Genomic DNA, 19,849 nt, shown 5'->3' on the forward strand with positions numbered 1-19,849 from the left:
GAATACAGGCCAGGCACAGTGGCTCATGCCTGTAATCCCAGCACTTTGGGAGGCCAAGGCGGGTAGATCACCTGAGGTCAGGAGTTCGAGACTAGCCTGGCCAACATGGCAAAACCCCACCTCTACTAAAAATACAGAAATTAGCCAGGCGTGATGGCGGGTGCCTGTAATCCCAGCTACTTGGGAGGCTGAGGCAGGAGAAACCACTTGAGCCGAGATCGTGCCTCTATACTTCCAGCCTGAGCGACAGAGCAAGACTTCGTCTCAAAAAAGAAAAAAAAAAAAAAAAAGCAGAATACATATTATTTGTCAAGTACAAACAGAACATTCACAAAGGTAGCACTGGGTCATAAAACAAGGCTCAATGAACAAATTTTTAAAAAATTGAAATCATGCAAACTTTATGTTCGCTGACCATATGGAATTAGAATTAAACTAGAAATCAGTAACAGAAACATAGCAAGAAAATCTCCAAATACTTGGAAACTACACAACATACTTCTACTAAATAAGCTGGTGATCAAAGAAGAAGACTCGAGGAAAATTTTAAAATATCCTGAACTGAACAAAAATGAAAATACAGGCCGGGCGTGGTGGCTCACGCCTGTAATCCCAGCACTTTGGGAGGCCGAGGTGGGAGGATCATTTGAACTCAAGAGTTCAAGACCAGCCTGGGTAACATGATGAGACCCGATCTCTTAAAAACAAACAAACAAACAAACAACAAAAAAGAACAATAAAAATAATTTTAAAATGAAAATGCAACTTATCAGAATTTATTGGATGCAGACAAAACAGGGCTTAGATTAGGGAAATCTATACCACTATATCTTTATACAAAGAAGAAAGATCTCAAGTCAATAACCTAAGTTCTCACCTCAAGAAACTAGTAGAAATAGAATAAAATAAACCCAAAATAAGCAGATAGAAAAAAATAAATAAATAAAAAGCAGAAACAGATGAAATTGGAAGTATTAGAGGAAAAAAAATTAATGAAACCCAAAGCTGGATTTTTCAAAAGATCACTAGAATTGATAAACTTCTGGCCAGATTGACAAAGAAAGAAAAAATAAAACAAATTATCAACAATAGTTATGAAAGAGAATACTGCTACAGAGGCTAAACAGTAAAAGGATAGTAAGAGATTACAACAAACATCTCCATGCATATAAAATCAACTAAGTGGATAAAATGAACTAATTCATTGAAAGCCACAATCTTCCAAAATTTGCCCAAGAAGCAATACATAATTTAGTTTTATATCTACTGAAGAAACTGAATTTATAATTTAAAACCTTCAGAAAAATTAATTGGTTGGGCTGGGTGCCGTGGCTCACGCCTGTAATCCCAGAACTTTGGGAGGCCGAGGTGGGTATAGCATTTGACATCAGGACTTTGAGACCAGCCTGGCCAACATGGTGAAACCCCATCTCTGCTAAAAATACAAAACTTAGCCAGACATGGCAGTGCACACCTGCAGTCCCAGTTACTGGCGAGCTGATTGAAATAGATTAAAAATTGGCAAGTTTCTATAAAGGACTAAATAGCAAATATTTTAGGCTCTGGGGCCATGCAGTCTCTTTAGAAACTACTTGGCCAGGCATGGTGGCTCACACCTGTAATCCCAGCACTTTGGGAGGCTGAGACAGGCAGACTGCTTTGAGCCCAGGAGTTTGAGACCACCCTTGGCAAAATGGCAAGACCCCATATCTACAAAAAATACAAAAAATTAGTCAGGCATGCTGGTGCACACCTGCAGTCCCAGCTACTGGGGAAGCTGAAATGGCAGAATCACCTGAGCCTGGGAAGTCAAGGCTGCAGTGAGCTGTGATTGCACCACTGCAGTCCCAGCCTGGGTGGCAGAATAAGAGCCTGTCTCAAAACAAACAAAAACAAAAACCAGGGGAGAGGGGAGGGGAGGGGAGGGGAGGGGAGGGGAGGGGAGGGGAGGGGAGGGGAGGGGAGAGGAGGGAGAGGAGAGGAGAGGAGAGGGGAAAGGGGAGGGAGAAGAGGGGAAAGGGGAGGGAGGAGAGGGAGGAGGGGGGAGGGGGAAGGAGCAGGAGGGGAGGAAGGAGCAGGATGGGGAGGGGGAGGATCAAGAGAAGGGGGAGGAGGAGGAAGAGGAGGAAAGAAGAAGGAAGAAAAGAAGGAGGAGGAGAAGGAAGAAACAACTAAATGGGTATGGCTGTGTTCCAATAAAACTTTATTTATAAAAATAAGTGGCAGGCTCGACTTGACCTGAGAACTATAATTTGTCAACCCCTAGACCACATGATAACGAATGTCACTTCCAAATTCTACCTTCACAATTTTATACTTCCAAGGTCAAAAATCACTTTGATATACACTGCAAGAAAAGAATGAAGCAAATGCTATCACAGAGAGATAATTGAGTCTCACTTCAAGACTTGATAGAAATGTATACTATAATTTTTTAAAAACCAAACTAACCACTTTAGCCAAACTAGTCCTGAATGAATCATTACCTCGAAAGGACGAATCAACATATTAACTGTGAAAAACCATCAAATTTCCCTATTAATAGTGCTTTGGAAATGAACACGGTGTATGATTATAAACAAAACCTAAAAATCTAAGACACACAAATCTAACAGTCTAAGTTTTTTAAACTTTGTGACATTAACAACATAAAAAACTTTTTTTAAATGTGGGAAAAAATATCAAAGAAAATTTATAGTGCCCATCACCCCACCAGCGAGAGATAATTACTAATAATCTGATATATTTAGAGGTTATTACCTGTTAATTCAGAAATACTACTTTAGATATGAAGTCTTTTCAACCCTGCTTGACGGCTAAACAGCACAAAGTGATATAAAGGACAGTCTAACAGCAATCCTGAGGAGGCTAAACTCCTATCCACCTGCTGCCTAACACTGGACAGGCTTACACGCCTGCTCCATCATCCTGATTTCAAAAGCCCACTCCACTACTGCTCCATCAGGCCAGCATCACTTCAACAAATACATAAACGTGCATCTTTCTGGTATTAGAGATTAAGAACTTGCCTGCTAAATACTGCAATTCGCAATGCCAGGATAGCTTATAAACAGGAAGTACTTCAAACCTCTTTGAAAGCAACACAAATGTAACTGGGGTAAGACGTCTTCCTCAGAGTTATGAAGATCTTTTAAACTCCTTATCTTGAACCGTAAGAAAATCACAAATTAATTTTTGACAAAGTGTTTTCAAATTAAATAAATGCTGCTCTACAACATGGATGAACTTGGAGGGCATTATACTAAGTGAAATAAATCAGACACAGAGAGAAAACTATTGCATGATTTTTACATGTTCTCTAATAAATAAAAACAAGAGAGTAGAAAGGTGGGTTACCATATGGTGGGAGTAGGGGACACTTATGTCAAGGAGTACAAAGTTGCAGTTATGCAGGATGAATAAATCTAGAGCTCTTGGCCAGCCATGGTGGCTGACACCTGTAATCCCAACACTTTGGGAAGCCAAGGCAGGTGGATCACTTAAGGCCAGGTGTTCAAGACCAGCCTGGCCAACAGCATGGAACCCCATCTCTACTAAAAATACAAAAATTAGCTAGACTTAGTAACACAAGCCTCTAAACCCAGCTATTATGTTTGGGAGGCTGGAGCACGAGAATCACTTGAACCAGGGAAGCAGAGGTTGCAGTAAGCTGTGATCGTACCACTGCACTCCAGCCTGGGTGACAGAGCAAAAATAAATAAATAAATAAATAAATAATCTAGAGCTCTAATCTACAGCATGAAGCCTACAGTCAATAGCATTGTATTGTATTTGGAAAACTTGCTAAGAGAGTAGATTTTAGGCCCTCTTACCACCCACACAAGGTAATTCTAAGATAACAGATATGTTAAATGGCTTCACTGTAGTAATCATTTAACTATGTATATCTAAATATCACATTGTATACCTTAAACATACACAGTAAAAATAAAATTTATTAAATAAAAAATAAAAATAAATGCTGCTGTCAAAAAAGCAAGTCCTACACAGTCTCAAATTTTGCATTCAATGCATCATCTACTTATATAAACGCTCCCAAATCCTGTTTATTAGGCAGCTCACAGAAAAGCTTACACTAACAATTCAATAAAATAATCTTCAAATGCCTCTACAGAACTATGGACTACCAATTTAGGTAAGCATCTCTTGCAGAAAACCCAAGAGTTCAAAGAAAGATGGAAATCATACCATAACTGTTTAACAAAACTCAGCCTCTGTACCTGCAAACCACAGAGCCCATTTAAACAGCTACGGCACTCAAGTACCACCAGTCTAGCATGGAAAATACCCTAAAAGCTCTTTTGCTCCATGTCAGGCCTCTGAGCCCAAGCTAAGCCATCATATCCCCTGTGACCTGCAGGTATACATTCAGATGGCCTGAAGCAACTGAAGATCCACAAAAGAAGTGAAAATAGCCAGTTCCTGCCTTAACTGATGACATTCCACCACTGTGATTTGTTCCTGCCCCACCCTAACTGATAAATTGACTTTGTGACAATACACCCTCCCCACCCTTGAGAAGGTACTTTGTAATACCCTCCCCTGCCCTTAAGAAGGTAGTTTGTAATATTCTCCCCACCCTTGAGAATGTACTTTATAAGATCCCCCCCCACCCGCCCACAAAAAAATTGCTCCTAACTCCACTGCCTATCTCAAACCTATAAGAACTAATGATAATCCCACCACCCTTTGCTGACTCTCTTTTTGGACTCAGCCTGCCCACACCCAGGTGATTAAAAAGCTTTACTGCTCACACAAAGCCTGTTTGGTGGTCTCTTCACATGGACACAAGTGACATTCCACTCACTTCAAGCAGCTATCCCAGACCTGGATCTATTTTACTTAGTCTAGGATATCCAATTTTAGAAATTTAATACTGAAATTTAGATTCCAGTATTTATTTTAGTTCTGGGGGTATTTAATTTTAATGGAAAACTCTGCCACCATTAAGATGTTATAAAACCATATTTGTTAACTTGGGACAATGTACAATGGTAAAAGTATTAAGAGTTCAGACTTTCAGGTCAGACAGATCTGAGCTCAAACTGCACCTGTATGTATATGTATTTTTGAGCAATTATCAACTCAATAGGGTTATTATGGGGATAAAATGTCTCTCAGCACAATGGCTAGCATATGGTAAGCAGTATAAAAGTATGGACAATCATTACTAACAACATTTTTAAAAAGAAGAAAAGGTAAGAAAAGAACAGATATAAGTGTACATATACACATATCCAAATTAAGTCTGGAATGTTATACACAAAAATGAGTGGTGGGATTATGGACACTATATAATGAACACAGAACTTTTATAATCAGGAAAAAATGAAGCTACTTTAATTCTGAAGAGAAGGAAAGTGTAGCCACAACATAATGCAGTAACAAGCTCTTCAGAGTCCTTCAAAAGCTCTGGCTATGCTAAAGAGATTCCAGGAAGGCATTTGCAAAACTGAGAAAGGATTAGCATCTAAATTGAAGTGCTTCACTTCACCATAATAACAATATATCTTTTCAAAAGATCTTTGAAAATGAACATTAGCTGCATAACATTCATACATTCCACATCAAATTTACCCAAATCGAATTAAAATTTTATACTTGATATTAATATTAACATAATCACATTCCTCAAATATATGTCCAGTCCAACCAAAGTATGTCCAGTTACTGCATTCTTCTTTTGGGATCCTACAACTACTATGTCCAATGTTTTCAGGCAAGAACAAAGATAAAATGTATCCTTAAGAAACATTATCCTTACAAGGTCCTAAACTGAACCAATTTTCTATCTAAAACTACAGTTTTAAGTATTAAAAGAATACAGGTTATAATAGCTACTATGCATGGACTACCATGCCATTCTGGACATTGAACGAAGTTGATCCTAACCTCTCATCTACTCACCTTAGCTGGTTGGTTACTTATTAGTTAGGACTATCCAACAGAGATACAATGCAAGCCAGAAATAAACCACCCACATAATTTTTGTAACATATATATGTTATAGATACATATATAATCAACGTAAATATGATTTTTCTAGTAGCCATAAGTGAAAAGAAACAGGTAAAAATAAAGTTTAATAGATTTTATTTAACCCGATATATCTAAAATAGTATCAATGAGATAATTTACATTCTTTTTTCTATACTAACTCTGAAATCTGGTGTACTTACAGCAAACTTCAATTTAGACTTGTCACATTCCAAGTGCTCAATAGCCACATATGGCGAGTGGCTACCACACTGAATAGCAGAGAGCTAGAACTACTTAAGCCCATGGCATGTGTTTGTTCTTACCAATTATAAGCCCTAACGCCAGTCAGTCAAACACGACCATAACCTGCTGGGCAAGACTGCTCTGGTCAAAACCAAATGGAGTTCATTTCAAAGACTGAGGGTCCTTTATGTTTCAGACATTGTATTAAGTATATTCAGATTTGGAGGTTTTGGGGAAGGGGTAGGTTTTGCTTATTTGTTCATTGAAGAGTCAGGGTTGAAGGGGGGTATGGTAACAGACAAGTTTGGTTCCAATAAATTCTACTACTGGAAAAACACATGCCTTAAAAAAGGGAGAAAGGAACATATTAACAGTCAGCATATCCCTCAGCAGAATGAAAGGCATGAAATAAAGAAATCAGCTGTATAAAGCATAGGGCCCTTCAGAAGGCTTTCTCAGTAGCACTGAAATAACTCAGAGAACATTAAAACACACAACTGGGCAACCAAGTCAGCTATGTATTTGAAAAACAGAAATTTTAACCCATTAACCAGACAGCAAATTGTTTTAACCCATTAACTTAATAGTCTGAAACCTAGTTCTACGGATATTTCATGTTTATAGGCAGAAAACACTGAGAGAATTAAAACTGTTATTTTATGCTCTGCATAGAAGAAGAAAAGAAAAAAATCTGAAAATATATATCCCTAAATGCTAATAGTAGTGGTGTTTCAGTAATTTAATTCACATGTCTGACTTTCAATCATGAAAAAAATAAAATGGTAATAACTTTTTCAAATTTAATTACATTTCACTTTAATTTCAATCCATTCACTTTTAAACCTTTTTAAGATTATGACATCCATCCAAAGCTGTTTTTCTCTCTCACAGGCAAAGCAACTATAGGCTGACAGAGCCAAAACAAATTAAACTTAACCACAATAACCACATTTCATTTCAAGGAAACCTGGAAGTCATCTCTGAAACTACAAGGATACACTGAAGGGTCACAAAACCTCCACTGTCATGGGTCTGTGGTATTTCCCTAATGTTAAGTAAGTAGAGGTCAAATGCATTACTTTTATGTAATGCATTACTTTTATTTCCTTAGAGTCCGTACAGTAAGTTAGCTGTAGAGCCAAGACTACCTACCAACTCTTCATCAAACCACTATGCAAGCAATAACATTAAGGCTGCTAGCCTCCTGACCCTTGGAAACTTTAAAAGGGAATTTGGCCCTCAGCTGATGAATTAAACTTAACTCTGCTCTAAGGTATCACTTTCACTTAATTGCTTATTCCAGAGTATTTGGTTTAATTTTTTCAACAAATGTCATCTGTATACTGAAAGATCTAATAGGAAGTAGAAATAAACCACCACAGCCTCCTCCTTCATCCCCTGTAGAATGTAAGGCCCATAAGGGTAAGGGTCTTTGGTTTTTTCCACCACACTATTATATCCTTAGGACCATGAAAATCCAAAATTATTCATTTTATTCGTTCCTCCAAACCAGCATGAGTTCATTAAGCAAGCATTTACTGAGTACCTCTTGCAGCATTATACTAGACCAAGAATGAATATTTTTAAGGAGTTGTCATGTTCCAAAGGCTTAAAAACCTAGTTGCAGAATAAAATGGATAAAAGAAGTGCAATTAAACAACAATTCAAGGGAGTATACAATGAGGCACAAAACTTCAAGCACCAAAGAAATAATATAAGACGACGTAGTTTGAAATGGCCTTCAGCAAAGAGATGAAAAACAAATGTGGGGCCTGAAGAAAGAGTAGATTAGGTTTACAAAGGTAGGAAGGGAATTTCCAGAACATAATGAACAATGCCCTAGCACTAAAGACAGGAGCTCAGCCTGGCATGGGCAGGCAGAACAAAGTGGAAAATGGAAAAAGTGAGGAGACACTGAAGTAAGGTAATGGCAGTGGGGACAGAAAGGGACAAACGGAATAAACTACCAGAGCAGTTTTTCCACCTTAGTTGCACACTGGAATCAACTGGGAAGTGTTTTAAAATAACGGAACACCTGGATCTTGACCCAGAGATTCTGACTTAATCGGTCTGGGGTACACCTGAAACATCAAGATTTTTAACTTGCCCAAGGACTGTAATGTGCATCCAAAGTTAAGAATCACTGCCTCAGAGAAAAAGCCAGTGGAACCTGGTAATGAGCAACACAAAATGAAGAAAGAAGACACTTTAAGAATGTGTGTCTATAAAAATATCAATAACAACATGAGAGAATCCAAGAAACAGAAAAAGTGAATATTATGTGAGCCTTTCTGGACTTTATAACAATGTTTACAAAGTTCCACGTAGTAAACAAGTTTTAATTAATGTCGGTGATTTCAATTCTCCACATAACATAATTTGTCTAATATTTTTCAACAGAAATAAAACGAACCATTTTTTTAAAATCAAGGTAGAAGTCAACCAAAATATTACAAAATAAATCTCCTAGAAAAAGCCTTCCGGCCCAGGCTACAATCTACTCCGCTTGCTGCTGCCCGCGCCGCGGACTGCCTGGGACTGCCGGCGAGTGCGACCGCTGCCTGCCTTTTCTCTTTTCGCTGCAGGCACGCGTTCGCCATCTTGGCCACGCTGGTCGCCAGCTCCTGACGCCGAGTGCTCTGCCCGCCTCAGCCTCCCGAGGTACTGGGACTACAGACGGAGTCTCGCTCACCCAGTGCTCGGTGTTGCCCGGGCTGGAGTGCGGTGGCGTGGTCTGGCCTCGCGGCAGCCTCTGCCCCCCAGCCGCCTGCCTTGGCCTTGGCCTACCAGGGTGCTGGGATTGCAGCCCCTGCCCGGCCGCCGCCCCATCTGGGAGGTGGGGAGCGCCTCTGCCCGGCCGCCCCGTCTGGGAAGTGAGGAGCGCCTCTGCCCGGCCACCCACCGTCTGGGAAGTGAGGAGCGCCTCTGCCCGGCCACCCACCGTCTGGGAAGTGAGGAGCGCCTCTGCCCGGCCACCCACCGTCTGGGAAGTGAGGAGCGCCTCCGCCCGGCCACCCATCGTCTGGGAAGTGAGGAGCGCCTCCGCCCGGCCGCCCCGTCTGGGAAGTGAGGAGCGCCTCTGCCCGGCCACCCATCATCTGGGAAGTGAGGAGCGCCTCTGCCCGGCCGCCCATCGTCTGGGAGGTGAGGAGCGCCTCTGCCCGGCCGCCCCATCCGGGAAGAAGTGAGGAGCGCCTCTGCCCAGCCGCCCCGTCCGGGAAGAAGTGAGGAGCGCCTCTGCCCGGCCGCCCCGTCTGGGAAGTGAGGAGCGCCTCTGCCCGGCCGCCCGGTCCGGGAAGAAATGAGGAGCGCCTCTGCCCGGGCGCCCCATCCGGGAAGAAATGAGGAGCGCCTCTACCTGGCCGCCCCATCCGGGAAGAAGTGAGGAGCGCCTCTGCCCGGCCACCCACCGTCTGGGAAGTGAGGAGCGCCTCTGCCCGGCCACCCACCGTCTGGGAAGTGAGGAGCGCCTCTGCCCGGCCACCCACCGTCTGGGAAGTGAGGAGCGCCTCTGCCCGGCCACCCACCGTCTGGGAAGTGAGGAGCGCCTCTGCCCGGCCACCCACCGTCTGGGAAGTGAGGAGCGCCTCTGCCCGGCCGCCCCGTCTGGTTAGTGAGGAGCGCCTCTGCCCGGCCGCCCGGTCTGGGAAGTGAGGAGCACCTCTGCCCGGCCACCCATCGTCTGGGAAGTGAGGAGCGCCTCTGCCCGGCCACCCATCGTCTGGGAAGTGAGGAGCGCCTCTGCCCGGCCACCCTGTCTGGGAAGTGAGGAGCGCCTCCGCCCGGCCGCCCCATCTGGGAAGTGAGGAGCGCCTCTGCCCGGCCTCCCATCGTCTGGGAGGTGAGGAGCGCCTCTGCCCGGCCGCCCCGTCCGGGAAGAAATGAGGAGCGCCTCTGCCCGGCCGCCCCATCCGGGAAGAAGTGAGGAGCGCCTCTGCCCGGCCACCCATCGTCTGGGAAGTGAGGAGCGCCTCTGCCCGGCCACCCACCGTCTGGGAAGTGAGGAGCACCTCTGCCCGGCCGCCCCGTCCGGGAAGAAGTGAGGAGTGCCTCTGCCCGGCCGCCCCGTCCGGGAAGAAGTGAGGAGCGCCCCTGCCCGGCCGCCCCGTCGGGAAGAAGTGAGGAGCGCCTCTGCCCGGCCGCCCCGTCCGGGAAGAAGTGAGGAGTGCCTCTGCCCGGCCGCCCCGTCTGGGAGGTGAGGAGCACCTCTGCCCGGCCACCCATCGTCTGGGAGGTGAGGAGCGCCTCTGCCCAGCCACCCATCGTCTGGGAGGTGAGGAGCACCTCTGCCCGGCCACCCATCGTCTGGAAAGTGAGGAGCGCCTCTGCCCGGCTGCCTCATCTGGGAAGTGAGGAGTGCCTCTGCCTGGCCACCCATCGTCTGGGAGGTGAGGAGCGCCTCTGCCCGGCCACCCATCGTCTGGGAAGTGAGGAGCGCCTCTGCCCGGCCACCCATCGTCTGGGAAGTGGGGAGCGCCTCTGCCCGACCACCCATCGTCTGGGAAGTGAGGAGCGCCTCTGCCCGGCCACCTATCGTCTGGGAAGAAGTGAGGAGCGTCTCTGCCTGGCCGCCCCGTCTGGGAAGTGAGGAGCGCCTCTGCCCGGCTACCCTGTCTGGGAAGTGAGGAGCGCCTCTGCCTGGCCGCCCCGTCTGGGAAGTGAGGAGCGCCTCTGCCCGGCCTCCCATCGTCTGGGAGGTGAGGAGCGCCTCTGCCCGGCCGCCCCGTCCGGGAGGAAGTGAGGAGCACCTCTGCCCGGCCGCCCCGTCCGGGAAGAAGTGAGGAGCGCCTCTGCCCGGCCGCCCCGTCCGGGAAGAAGTGAGGAGCGCCTCTGCCCGGCCGCCCCGTCCGGGAAGAAGTGAGGAGCGCCTCTGCCCGGCCGCCCCGTCCGGGAAGAAGTGAGGAGCGCCTCTGCCCGGCCGCCCCGTCTGGGAAGTGAGGAGCGCCTCTGCCCGGCCTCCCACCGTCTGGGAGGTGAGGAGCGCTTCTGCCCGGCCGCCCCGTCCGGGAGGAAGTGAGGAGCGCCTCTGCCCGGCCGCCCCGTCCGGGAAGAAGTGAGGAGCGCCTCTGCCCGGCCGCCCCGTCCGGGAAGAAGTGAGGAGCGCCTCTGCCCGGCCGCCCCGTCTGGGAGGTGAGGAGCGCCTCTGCCCGGCCACCCATCGTCTGGGAGGTGAGGAGCGCCTCTGCCCGGCCACCCATCGTCTGGGAGGTGAGGAGCGCCTCTGCCCGGCCGCCCATCGTCTGGGAAGTGAGGAGCGCCTCTGCCCGGCCACCCATCGTCTGGGAAGTGGGGAGCGCCTCTGCCCGACCACCCATCGTCTGGGAAGTGAGGAGCGCCTCTGCCCGGCCGCCCCGTGTCTGGGTAGAAGTGAGGAGCTCCTCTGCCTGGCCGCTCCGTCTGGGAGGTCTACCACGGAGGCCAGAAGCAATGTGGGGGCTGGACGTGGTGGCTCACGCCTGTGGTCCCGGCACTCTGGGGGGCGAGGCGGGTTGATCACTTCGGGCTAGGACCAGTCTGGCCAACTTGGCGAAACATGAAGAATACAACAGACAAACCAACCAACCAACTCAATGACAACAAAACAGGTCTACCCTGGAGTCATACTCTAATTTTTTCTATTTTCCTCCCTTTCTGATCCTTTATCCCACTTTCTTTTTCTTCCTCTTCCTTCTCCCTCTTCTTTGTCAAATAGAGGATTGAGTTATTATCACTGATCCATATAAAGTCCCTCTCTCATTTATTTTAACTCCCACCCCCATTTCTATTCCCCGACTTCCCATGTGCAACCTTCCTAATATGTTTGATACGCATCTTTTTGTTTGTATGTATTTTTAGAAAATGTTTATTGTTTTTGTATGCAAAAAAATTAATAATAAAAAAAAAAAAGTTTATTTGAAACTTTGTCTGTTCCAGAAGGGAGGGATCAGAGCCTCATTCCTCCTCTTACATTGTGCCCAACACACTGCTTTGCATGTGTCACATAACTCAGAATGAACTGAGTGACAGGCAGGCATTGCTGGTTATATTCTGACACTCACTAGAGGTTCTAAATGTTTTTGAATGCTTCATAAATAAGCAAAAATCTATCCCCAGTTACTTCTGCTTCTTCCAGACCCTTTTATCATTCTAAGCTTTCTTCAAGTGTGCTCCACCGCCCTCCCCGTTTATCCTCACTCCAATGCTTTTTGAGAAGACCAAGCCTGTTCACTGCTATGTGAAATCAATAAAAGGAAACTAAAGATTTTTACCTTTAGGAGAAACATACCCAGAGACCATATCCTAAAATACATTTCTAAATCTCAAGATTTCTTTCTTTTGTGTTTTTTTTTGTTTTTGAGACAGAGTCTCGCTCTGTCGCCCAGGCTGGAGTGCAGTGGTGTGATCTCGGCTCACTGCAAGCTCCGCCTGCCGGGTTCACACCATTCTCCGGCCTCAGCCTCCCCAGTAGCTGGGACTACAGGGGCCCCCCACCACGCCTGGCTAATTTTTCTGGTTTTTTGTTTGTTTGTTTTCTGGTGTTTTTTTTTTTTTTGAGATGGAGTGTCCCACTGTTCCCCAGGCTGGAGTGCAGTGGCGTGATCTCGGCTCACTGAAAGCTCCGCCTCCTGGGTTCCCGCCATTCTCCTGCGTCAGCCTCCAGAGCAGCTGGGACTACAGGCGCCCGCCACCACGCCCAGCTAATTTTTTTGTATTTTTAGTAGAGACAGGGTTTCACCATGTTAGCCAGGATGGTCTCAATCTCCTGACCTCATGATCTGCCTGCCTCAGCCTCCCAAAGTGCTGGGATTACAGGCGTGAGCCACCGTGCCCGGCCAAGATTTCTTTCAAGATCCCTACCATAATACTCAAATTTCAGCCTCACATCACACATTGTTGCAGTTTTTATTTAAGAATGCTACTGTAAGCCGGGCATGGTGGCTCACGCCTGTAATCCCAGCACTTTGGGAGGCAGAGGCGGGTAGATCACCTGAGGTCGGCAGTTCAAGACCAGCCTGATCAACATGGAGAAACCCCGTCTCTACTAAAAATACAAAATTAGCCGGGATGGTGGCGCATGCCTGTAATCCCAGCTACTCGGGAGGCTGAGGCAGGAGAATCGCTTGAACCCGGGAGGCGGAGGTTGTGGTGAGCTGAGATTGCGCCATTGCACTGCAGCCTGGGCAACAAGAGCAAAAACTCCGTCTCAAAAAAAAAAAAAGAATGCTACTGCGGTCTCCATGTCTTCAGTATAAATGAGTGCTTCCTACCTTTTCTTACATTGATGGCATGAATAGACAGTACTGTTTGTATGGCACTCTAGGTTACTCATGGTTACTCATGACCTCAAGGTTACTCATGACCTCAAGGTTACTCATGACGAGGGGTGATTGGCCCAAGAATGTGACCAACCTCAAGACTCAAGGGATATCTTATAGACTAATTAGGAGGCTCTAAAACGGAGCAATCGGAACAGATTTATCACACCCTCCTTCCCACCAAAGTCTGTTTTTGAAGTGATTTCCTAATCATAACTACATCAGACACTTTTACACCATTTCCAGCACTACACATGATAGCAGATGACTGATCCACTTACCATGAGTTTTTGTTCCCCTGTTTAAGACTGCAACATTGTGAGCCATTCTGAAACATATCCATTTTTTAAAATATTTTCTAATGTTCAGTCTTAGCTATGGATTTTTAAATGTGTCCCACATTTTCACTGTGACTTAAAAAACACTTTTTCCATCTGATTTAACAAAACCTCTAATCTCATTTTTCTGAAGTAGACTGCCTATAATCAAAACATGGCTTTTTTTTTTCGAGACACTCTCGCTCTGCCGCCCAGGCTGGAGCACAGTGGTGCAACTGTGGTTCACTGTAGTCACAACCTCCCAGGCTTAAGCGATTCTCCCGCCTCAGCCTCCCGAGTAGCTGGGATCAGGCGTGCGCCACCATGCCCAGTTAACTTTTGTATTTTTTGTAGAGATGGGATTTCACCATGTTGCCCAAGATGGTCTCAAACTCTTGGGCTCATGCAATCCACCGACCTCAGCCTCCCAAAGCGCTGGGACTACAGGCTTGAACCACCATGCCCAGGGGGCAATGGCTTTAAAAAATTCAATATGCATCACTAATTTCACAGTATGGTAGAGACAAGATAAACAGAGGAAGGCATTCATCTTCACCCTAGGAATTCCACCATGATTTACCATTACCCATTAACTTTTACAGGCCTGTAAGTGAACAGACAAGATGTATGGCAAATGAACAAATGAGAAAGGACCAAGATCTTTTTTTTTAGGTGTTAAACAGGTAAAAAACACTAGTGATGACAACTAATTTGTGTTGTCCTTCTTCCCCTTAAAATGATTTCATATAATTTTTACTTAATTTATTGCTAATTAGCTACAGTAAAATATTGGGTCCAAGGTCTAAATGACAGGAACCCTAAACTAGCATTAAATAACCAGAATAGAAGAAGTATAAGGGAAGGAAAAAAAGAAAGACATATGGCAATAGAGAAACATCAACAAATACATAATTTTCTATGGCCTTTAAAAAAAAAAGAAGTTGGGTATCAAATTTCATAGCCTGGGTTTTTATGCACAAACCTTCAAAATTCAAAAACACTATCCAGGGTTTGCTTTATAACTCTACTTGGCAATTATCTACTATTGTGACATTCAATATGGTTCACAAAAAAACTTTCATAAACCATAAATATTGAAGAGGCAGGTTTTCAACATTCCCTTTTGCCCAAAATTAGAGAGCCACCTACTTGGGATAATGAAACTTTAGTGGTATAGAAGGTCATTATTCTTTGGAGAGGCATGCTAAAATATTAAAGGTGAAGCATCACAATGTCTACGACTTTCTTCCAAAGGTTTCAGGGGTAAAAAGGATGTTTGTGTATATACACATATATACATATACATTTATATATACACACACCTACACAAGTATCTACATGTTAACTGATGAATACAGATAAATTTCCTAGGTACTCACTGTATGATTTTTATAAGTTGAAAATTTCTCAATAAGCTGGAGAGAGGAAAGAGCCACTTAGCCATTTATCCATTCCTTAAAAAATCTGACCTACCCCCAAAAATCAAGGAGTCAAGGACATATTTGGTATTTACAGTGAAAACATCTCAGATCCAACATGTTATACAAAACTCCTCATCCATAAATATCTTACTTCAAAGAAAAGCTGTCAAACTCACATTGCCCATATACTCCGAAAGCAGATCCTGCAGGGCCTGGCGGACAGCATTACACTCTGCCACAATTCGCTCACGACGGTCATCACGCGTGCAGGATGAGTCGGCCATCAAGGCAGCCCCACTAATGATGCTTTCCAGGCGCTCCTCCAGGGAAGGCCTAAAGCGCTCCTCGCTGAAGCTCAAAGGGTCCACAATAATTTGTTTCTGCAGAGAAAGTATTACCGAATGTTAGTACTCATCTCTGTTCCCTCCTTTATTCAAGGTGACAAAAGTGGTATTAGTAATATCAAGATTTAACACAAAAATTCCAACATCTGAAAGAAAGTTATACTTCTTAGCAGGAAGGGGCTGTCCCATAGAAGATGGCCTACTGTTGATCACTCCTCAAAGAAAGCACTAGAAGTAATGCTACGCAGCCAAACAGGGCATGATATGGTATGATACCACAAATACAAATATATCATGCTCACACAACTTATTCTGAACATCTAAAGGTAAACCTCTATGAGACTAGCAATTCAAATCATCAGATGAGAATTACAAGGAAAATAAGTTACCTCTTACTTGCAGAATATAAAACTGCCATGGGATATTTACAACTGCTGCACCACAAAAAAAATTAAAAAATAAAGGCAAAACAGGCCAGGTGTGGTGGCTTATGCCTGTAATCTCAGCACTTTGAGAGACTGAAGGAGGATTCTTTGAGGACAGTTCAACACCAGCCTAGGCAACGAGGCAAGACCCTGTCTCTATAAAAAAATAAAATAAGTTGGGCATGGTGGCAAACGCCTATAGTCCCAGCTACTCAGGAGAATCACTTGAACCCAGAAGTTCAAGGCTGCACTGAGCTATGATTGTGCCACTGCACTCCAGCCTAGGTAACAGAGCAAGACTTTGTCTCTTAAAATATACACACGTGTGCGCACACACACAGAACTGATCTCTAACCTTAAAGTTTCAGAAAGAAATGCATTTACAATGAATTTCCATCTATTTGCCTCATCTTACACATCTAATCAAGTTTTCTAAATAATTCAGTCTCAAATTTATCCGGTTATGTCTAAATTAGAGACTTTCCTTCCTCAAAGACCTCTAGTATTCTGTAAGAGACGACAGCAATCCTCCCAAAAAGCTAAGCCGTGAGGAAGAACTGCTCCAATAAGAATAAATCCTTTTTCTGTCTCCCCTTCCCTCCCGACTCCACTTGCATCCAGCTTTTCTAGTGCTTAGTGAGGTCTGGTCACAAGTAAGCTACAGGTACAAGGTGAAACATCGGCATCCTCAAGACAGCAGCTACTGGCCTCCCTCCAATTCCTCCACTTGATGTAATTTATCCTCACACTGATAAAGTCTGTGCAAATATTATGGCTTTAATTTTTCTTTACAGAGACTATGTCCTTATTGATTTCAACTTAAATGCCAATTTTTTTCTACCAAAACCTTGCCCTTTTCCAGTAAGTATACATTTCTTCCTTCCCTTCCAAAGAACCCTCAGTTTTCAAACTGAACATGCAATACCTTCAGTTCATTATTAACCTAATTTCAGCTGATCATTTTTTGTAAGATTAGGTTATTACAGAATTTCTCTGGTCAAAACTGAATACAAAATGCTTTCTGGCCAACAAAAATGAGAAATGAATGGTCATAGAATTTTAATAGAGTAACAGAGCCTCAAGGGGCCTGAGATCATTTAGCACAAACCCTCATTTTCCAAATACCTGTGTCCCTGAGAAGTTAAGTAGTTTCTGGTAGATATTACTCAACTTAGGGCAAAATGTGCTACTACCTTGAAAGATACCTAATACTGACAAATTTTGAAGGGGGGAAAAACAACCTTGCTAGTAAATTTTAACATGCACCATAAGAGTTTGTTATAAAATAATTTAATGTTTAAAGCTCCATGGTAAAAACTGAGTTCTAACACCATGGTCTTTAGACTTAACACTGCCTTCTTGTTTTATGAAAAAGTCTTAAATCAGCCATGCATATCAGCAAGGATCAGCTACCTAAGCGAAAGTAAACTGGCAAAAGAAAGAAAAGGTAAAGGCAAGGAAAAACTTAAAAACAAAATGCACTCCATTGTAATTTTTTTTATTCTATATTTCATAGCATCCCTACTTTATGAAAGGATACTGGTCACCTGGAACACAATTTCTGGGTTTTTTTTTTTGTTTTTAATTTGCCCCAACAGTTACTTTTAAAGCCCTAAAAAAAAAAAAAAAAAACAACAACAACAACAACAACAACAACAAAAACTTATACTGCTGCCATCTACTGGAAGCCATGAGGCATGTGGGTAGGAATTAAGAACACATAACCCACCAAAAAGTTAACCTTAGAGTTGTGTACACAGGACAGACCTAGAGCATCATTTATGAAAAGTAATTATGGCATTATGCTAAGAAAGTATTTTAATCCCAAATTTGCTTCCACTTGATTAAATTTCTGTTCATTATTCCAATTTAGACATTGAAAAGAAGTATATCTAGGCAGACAAGAAAGATTAGAATGACGGTACTTTTGCTGCAGTCACTTATGATGTTTCTCTATCTCCCAATAGACCACGAGCCTCTAGGGGGCTGACCCTATGTGTACTTACTTTCTGTATCTACCATAGCTTCACATCTGCCGGAAGGTCAAAATCTTGGTTGAAATGAACCAAACCCATACCCTCAGTAAAGAATGACCTCATAGGAAACACAAGCTACATAAAAGAATCCAGAAGTTTAATTCAAACTAAAAATAAAAATAAAAATAAATGTTTTAGGCCAAGTTAAAATCAAGTAGACTGATGATTCATAATTTCTTTTGACTTAGATTACAGATCTAAGTGGAAATTGAGCTATCATCAGAAAGCTTGATCACTTTTCCCCAGAAACCTGTTATCTTTTGGGGGATGGTCAAGAGCTGGAAATTTCCGCCCAAGAATAACTTACGTCAAAGTTATTGAGTGCATATGCCAGTTCTCCTCCTCCACCACCCTGGTGCTGGGAGGCATCGTCTGAGGCAGTGGCCTGGGCTGCATTGGAAATGCCTGTGACCGCCTGCTGCAGCTGCTTGTATATCAGGTCCCTGTTGGCCTTATAGGCTGCGACATCAGGGTGCTGTAGGCATGCCTGGGATGCAGTATAGAGGATCGGAACGTTCTTCTGCAGGATTCCTCTAGCTGCAGCCATCTGATCACGATGGCCAACATCTTTCAATTCCTACAAGAGTAAATAAAACAAGAAATTGGAGCACTCTTTATATGGGCTTTACTCATATAAAAATTTGCTGGTAAATGCTGAAAAGTTAGAATATCTACTAATTAGACACATTATTTTCATTAACAATCTAGCTGAGAGTCAATCACAAAGAAGGCAGTATGGCTTGGTAGGTAAGATTCTGAGCTTTGGAATCACACAGACCTGAATCTGAATCCACCCCACCCCCACCTCTACTTTCTCCTGGCTATTTTATGACCTTATTTTAAACCCTCAGGGCTAAGGTTCCCCTTCTGTCAAAGAAGAGCAGTAATAGTACCTTTCTTATCATTGTTTTGAGGATTAAATGGGATAATGTATGTAAAGTACTTAGCACAGCACTAAATAAGGCATTAAATAAAAGACAAAACAAACTGCCTAGCATCTTGATTACAACTCTATATAGATATATGTACCTACACCAATCAAAAATAGAAAGATCATGAAGAGATACATTCAAACAGAGTAAGACTTATTATGATATATGTACCTATACCAATCAAAAATAGAAAGATCATGAAGAGATACATTCAAACAGAGTAAGACTTATTGTGAGGATTATTTTTTATTAAGTTACACAATTTTATTATAAGAGTTTTGTGAAATTTGGGACAGGATGCCACAGGTATGTATGAACTACATAACTAGGTGAGGACATGGCAAGGCTGTTCTCACAAGCACGTAACTCCTCCTCTCCCCCTCCCCACCCCAAAGACCACTTTAGGACACAGAACCATACTTTGCTTACACAGTACATTAAACAGTTCGCAGGTCAGTAAGCCATAAAGTTGAGGCGTATATGCTTCATAGCCCCAATCTATGATTATAATACTCTGTATAGATACGGTCTTAAACTTTTTTTTTTCATTTCTTCTACCCCATAATTATAATCCACAGTAAGAAGGATTTGAGGTCCTTGGCATCATTTCCACTAATGATGGCATCTACTTGGTAGGCTGAGTAGATATGCTAAGCGACAAATAAGTGATGCCAAAAATAAGCAAGATGGGAATGGGAAGCGTGTATTTCTGGTATCCCTCTTTCACTCATAATACTCAGAAGTGAAAAAAAGGCTTTAGTAAAAGTGGATCACCACCACAGAAGAAGAATACAGGTGATAACTCTAAATGATCACCAAATGGTAGCCAAACTCTT

At 43.8% G+C, this 19,849-nt stretch overlaps 1 protein-coding gene across 9 annotated transcripts in view; it reads right to left on the reverse strand.

The window, feature by feature from the left end:
* The window catches only part of CTNNA1 (catenin alpha 1), a 183,998-nt gene that overhangs the window by 97,310 nt on the left and 66,839 nt on the right, over window positions 1–19,849 (reverse strand). For all 9 annotated transcript variants that reach the window (XM_055286068.2, XM_055286071.2, XM_055286069.2 and 6 more), the window contains 2 exons: window positions 18,389–18,658; window positions 15,453–15,656 (listed from right to left, as the gene is read on the reverse strand). In XM_055286068.2, the coding sequence (XP_055142043.1) occupies window positions 15,453–15,656; window positions 18,389–18,658 (474 nt within the window). The remainder of the gene's footprint in view (window positions 1–15,452; window positions 15,657–18,388; window positions 18,659–19,849) is intronic.

Source organism: Symphalangus syndactylus, chromosome 7 (assembly GCF_028878055.3).
Source record: "Symphalangus syndactylus isolate Jambi chromosome 7, NHGRI_mSymSyn1-v2.1_pri, whole genome shotgun sequence".
Lineage (NCBI taxonomy): Eukaryota > Metazoa > Chordata > Mammalia > Primates > Hylobatidae > Symphalangus > Symphalangus syndactylus.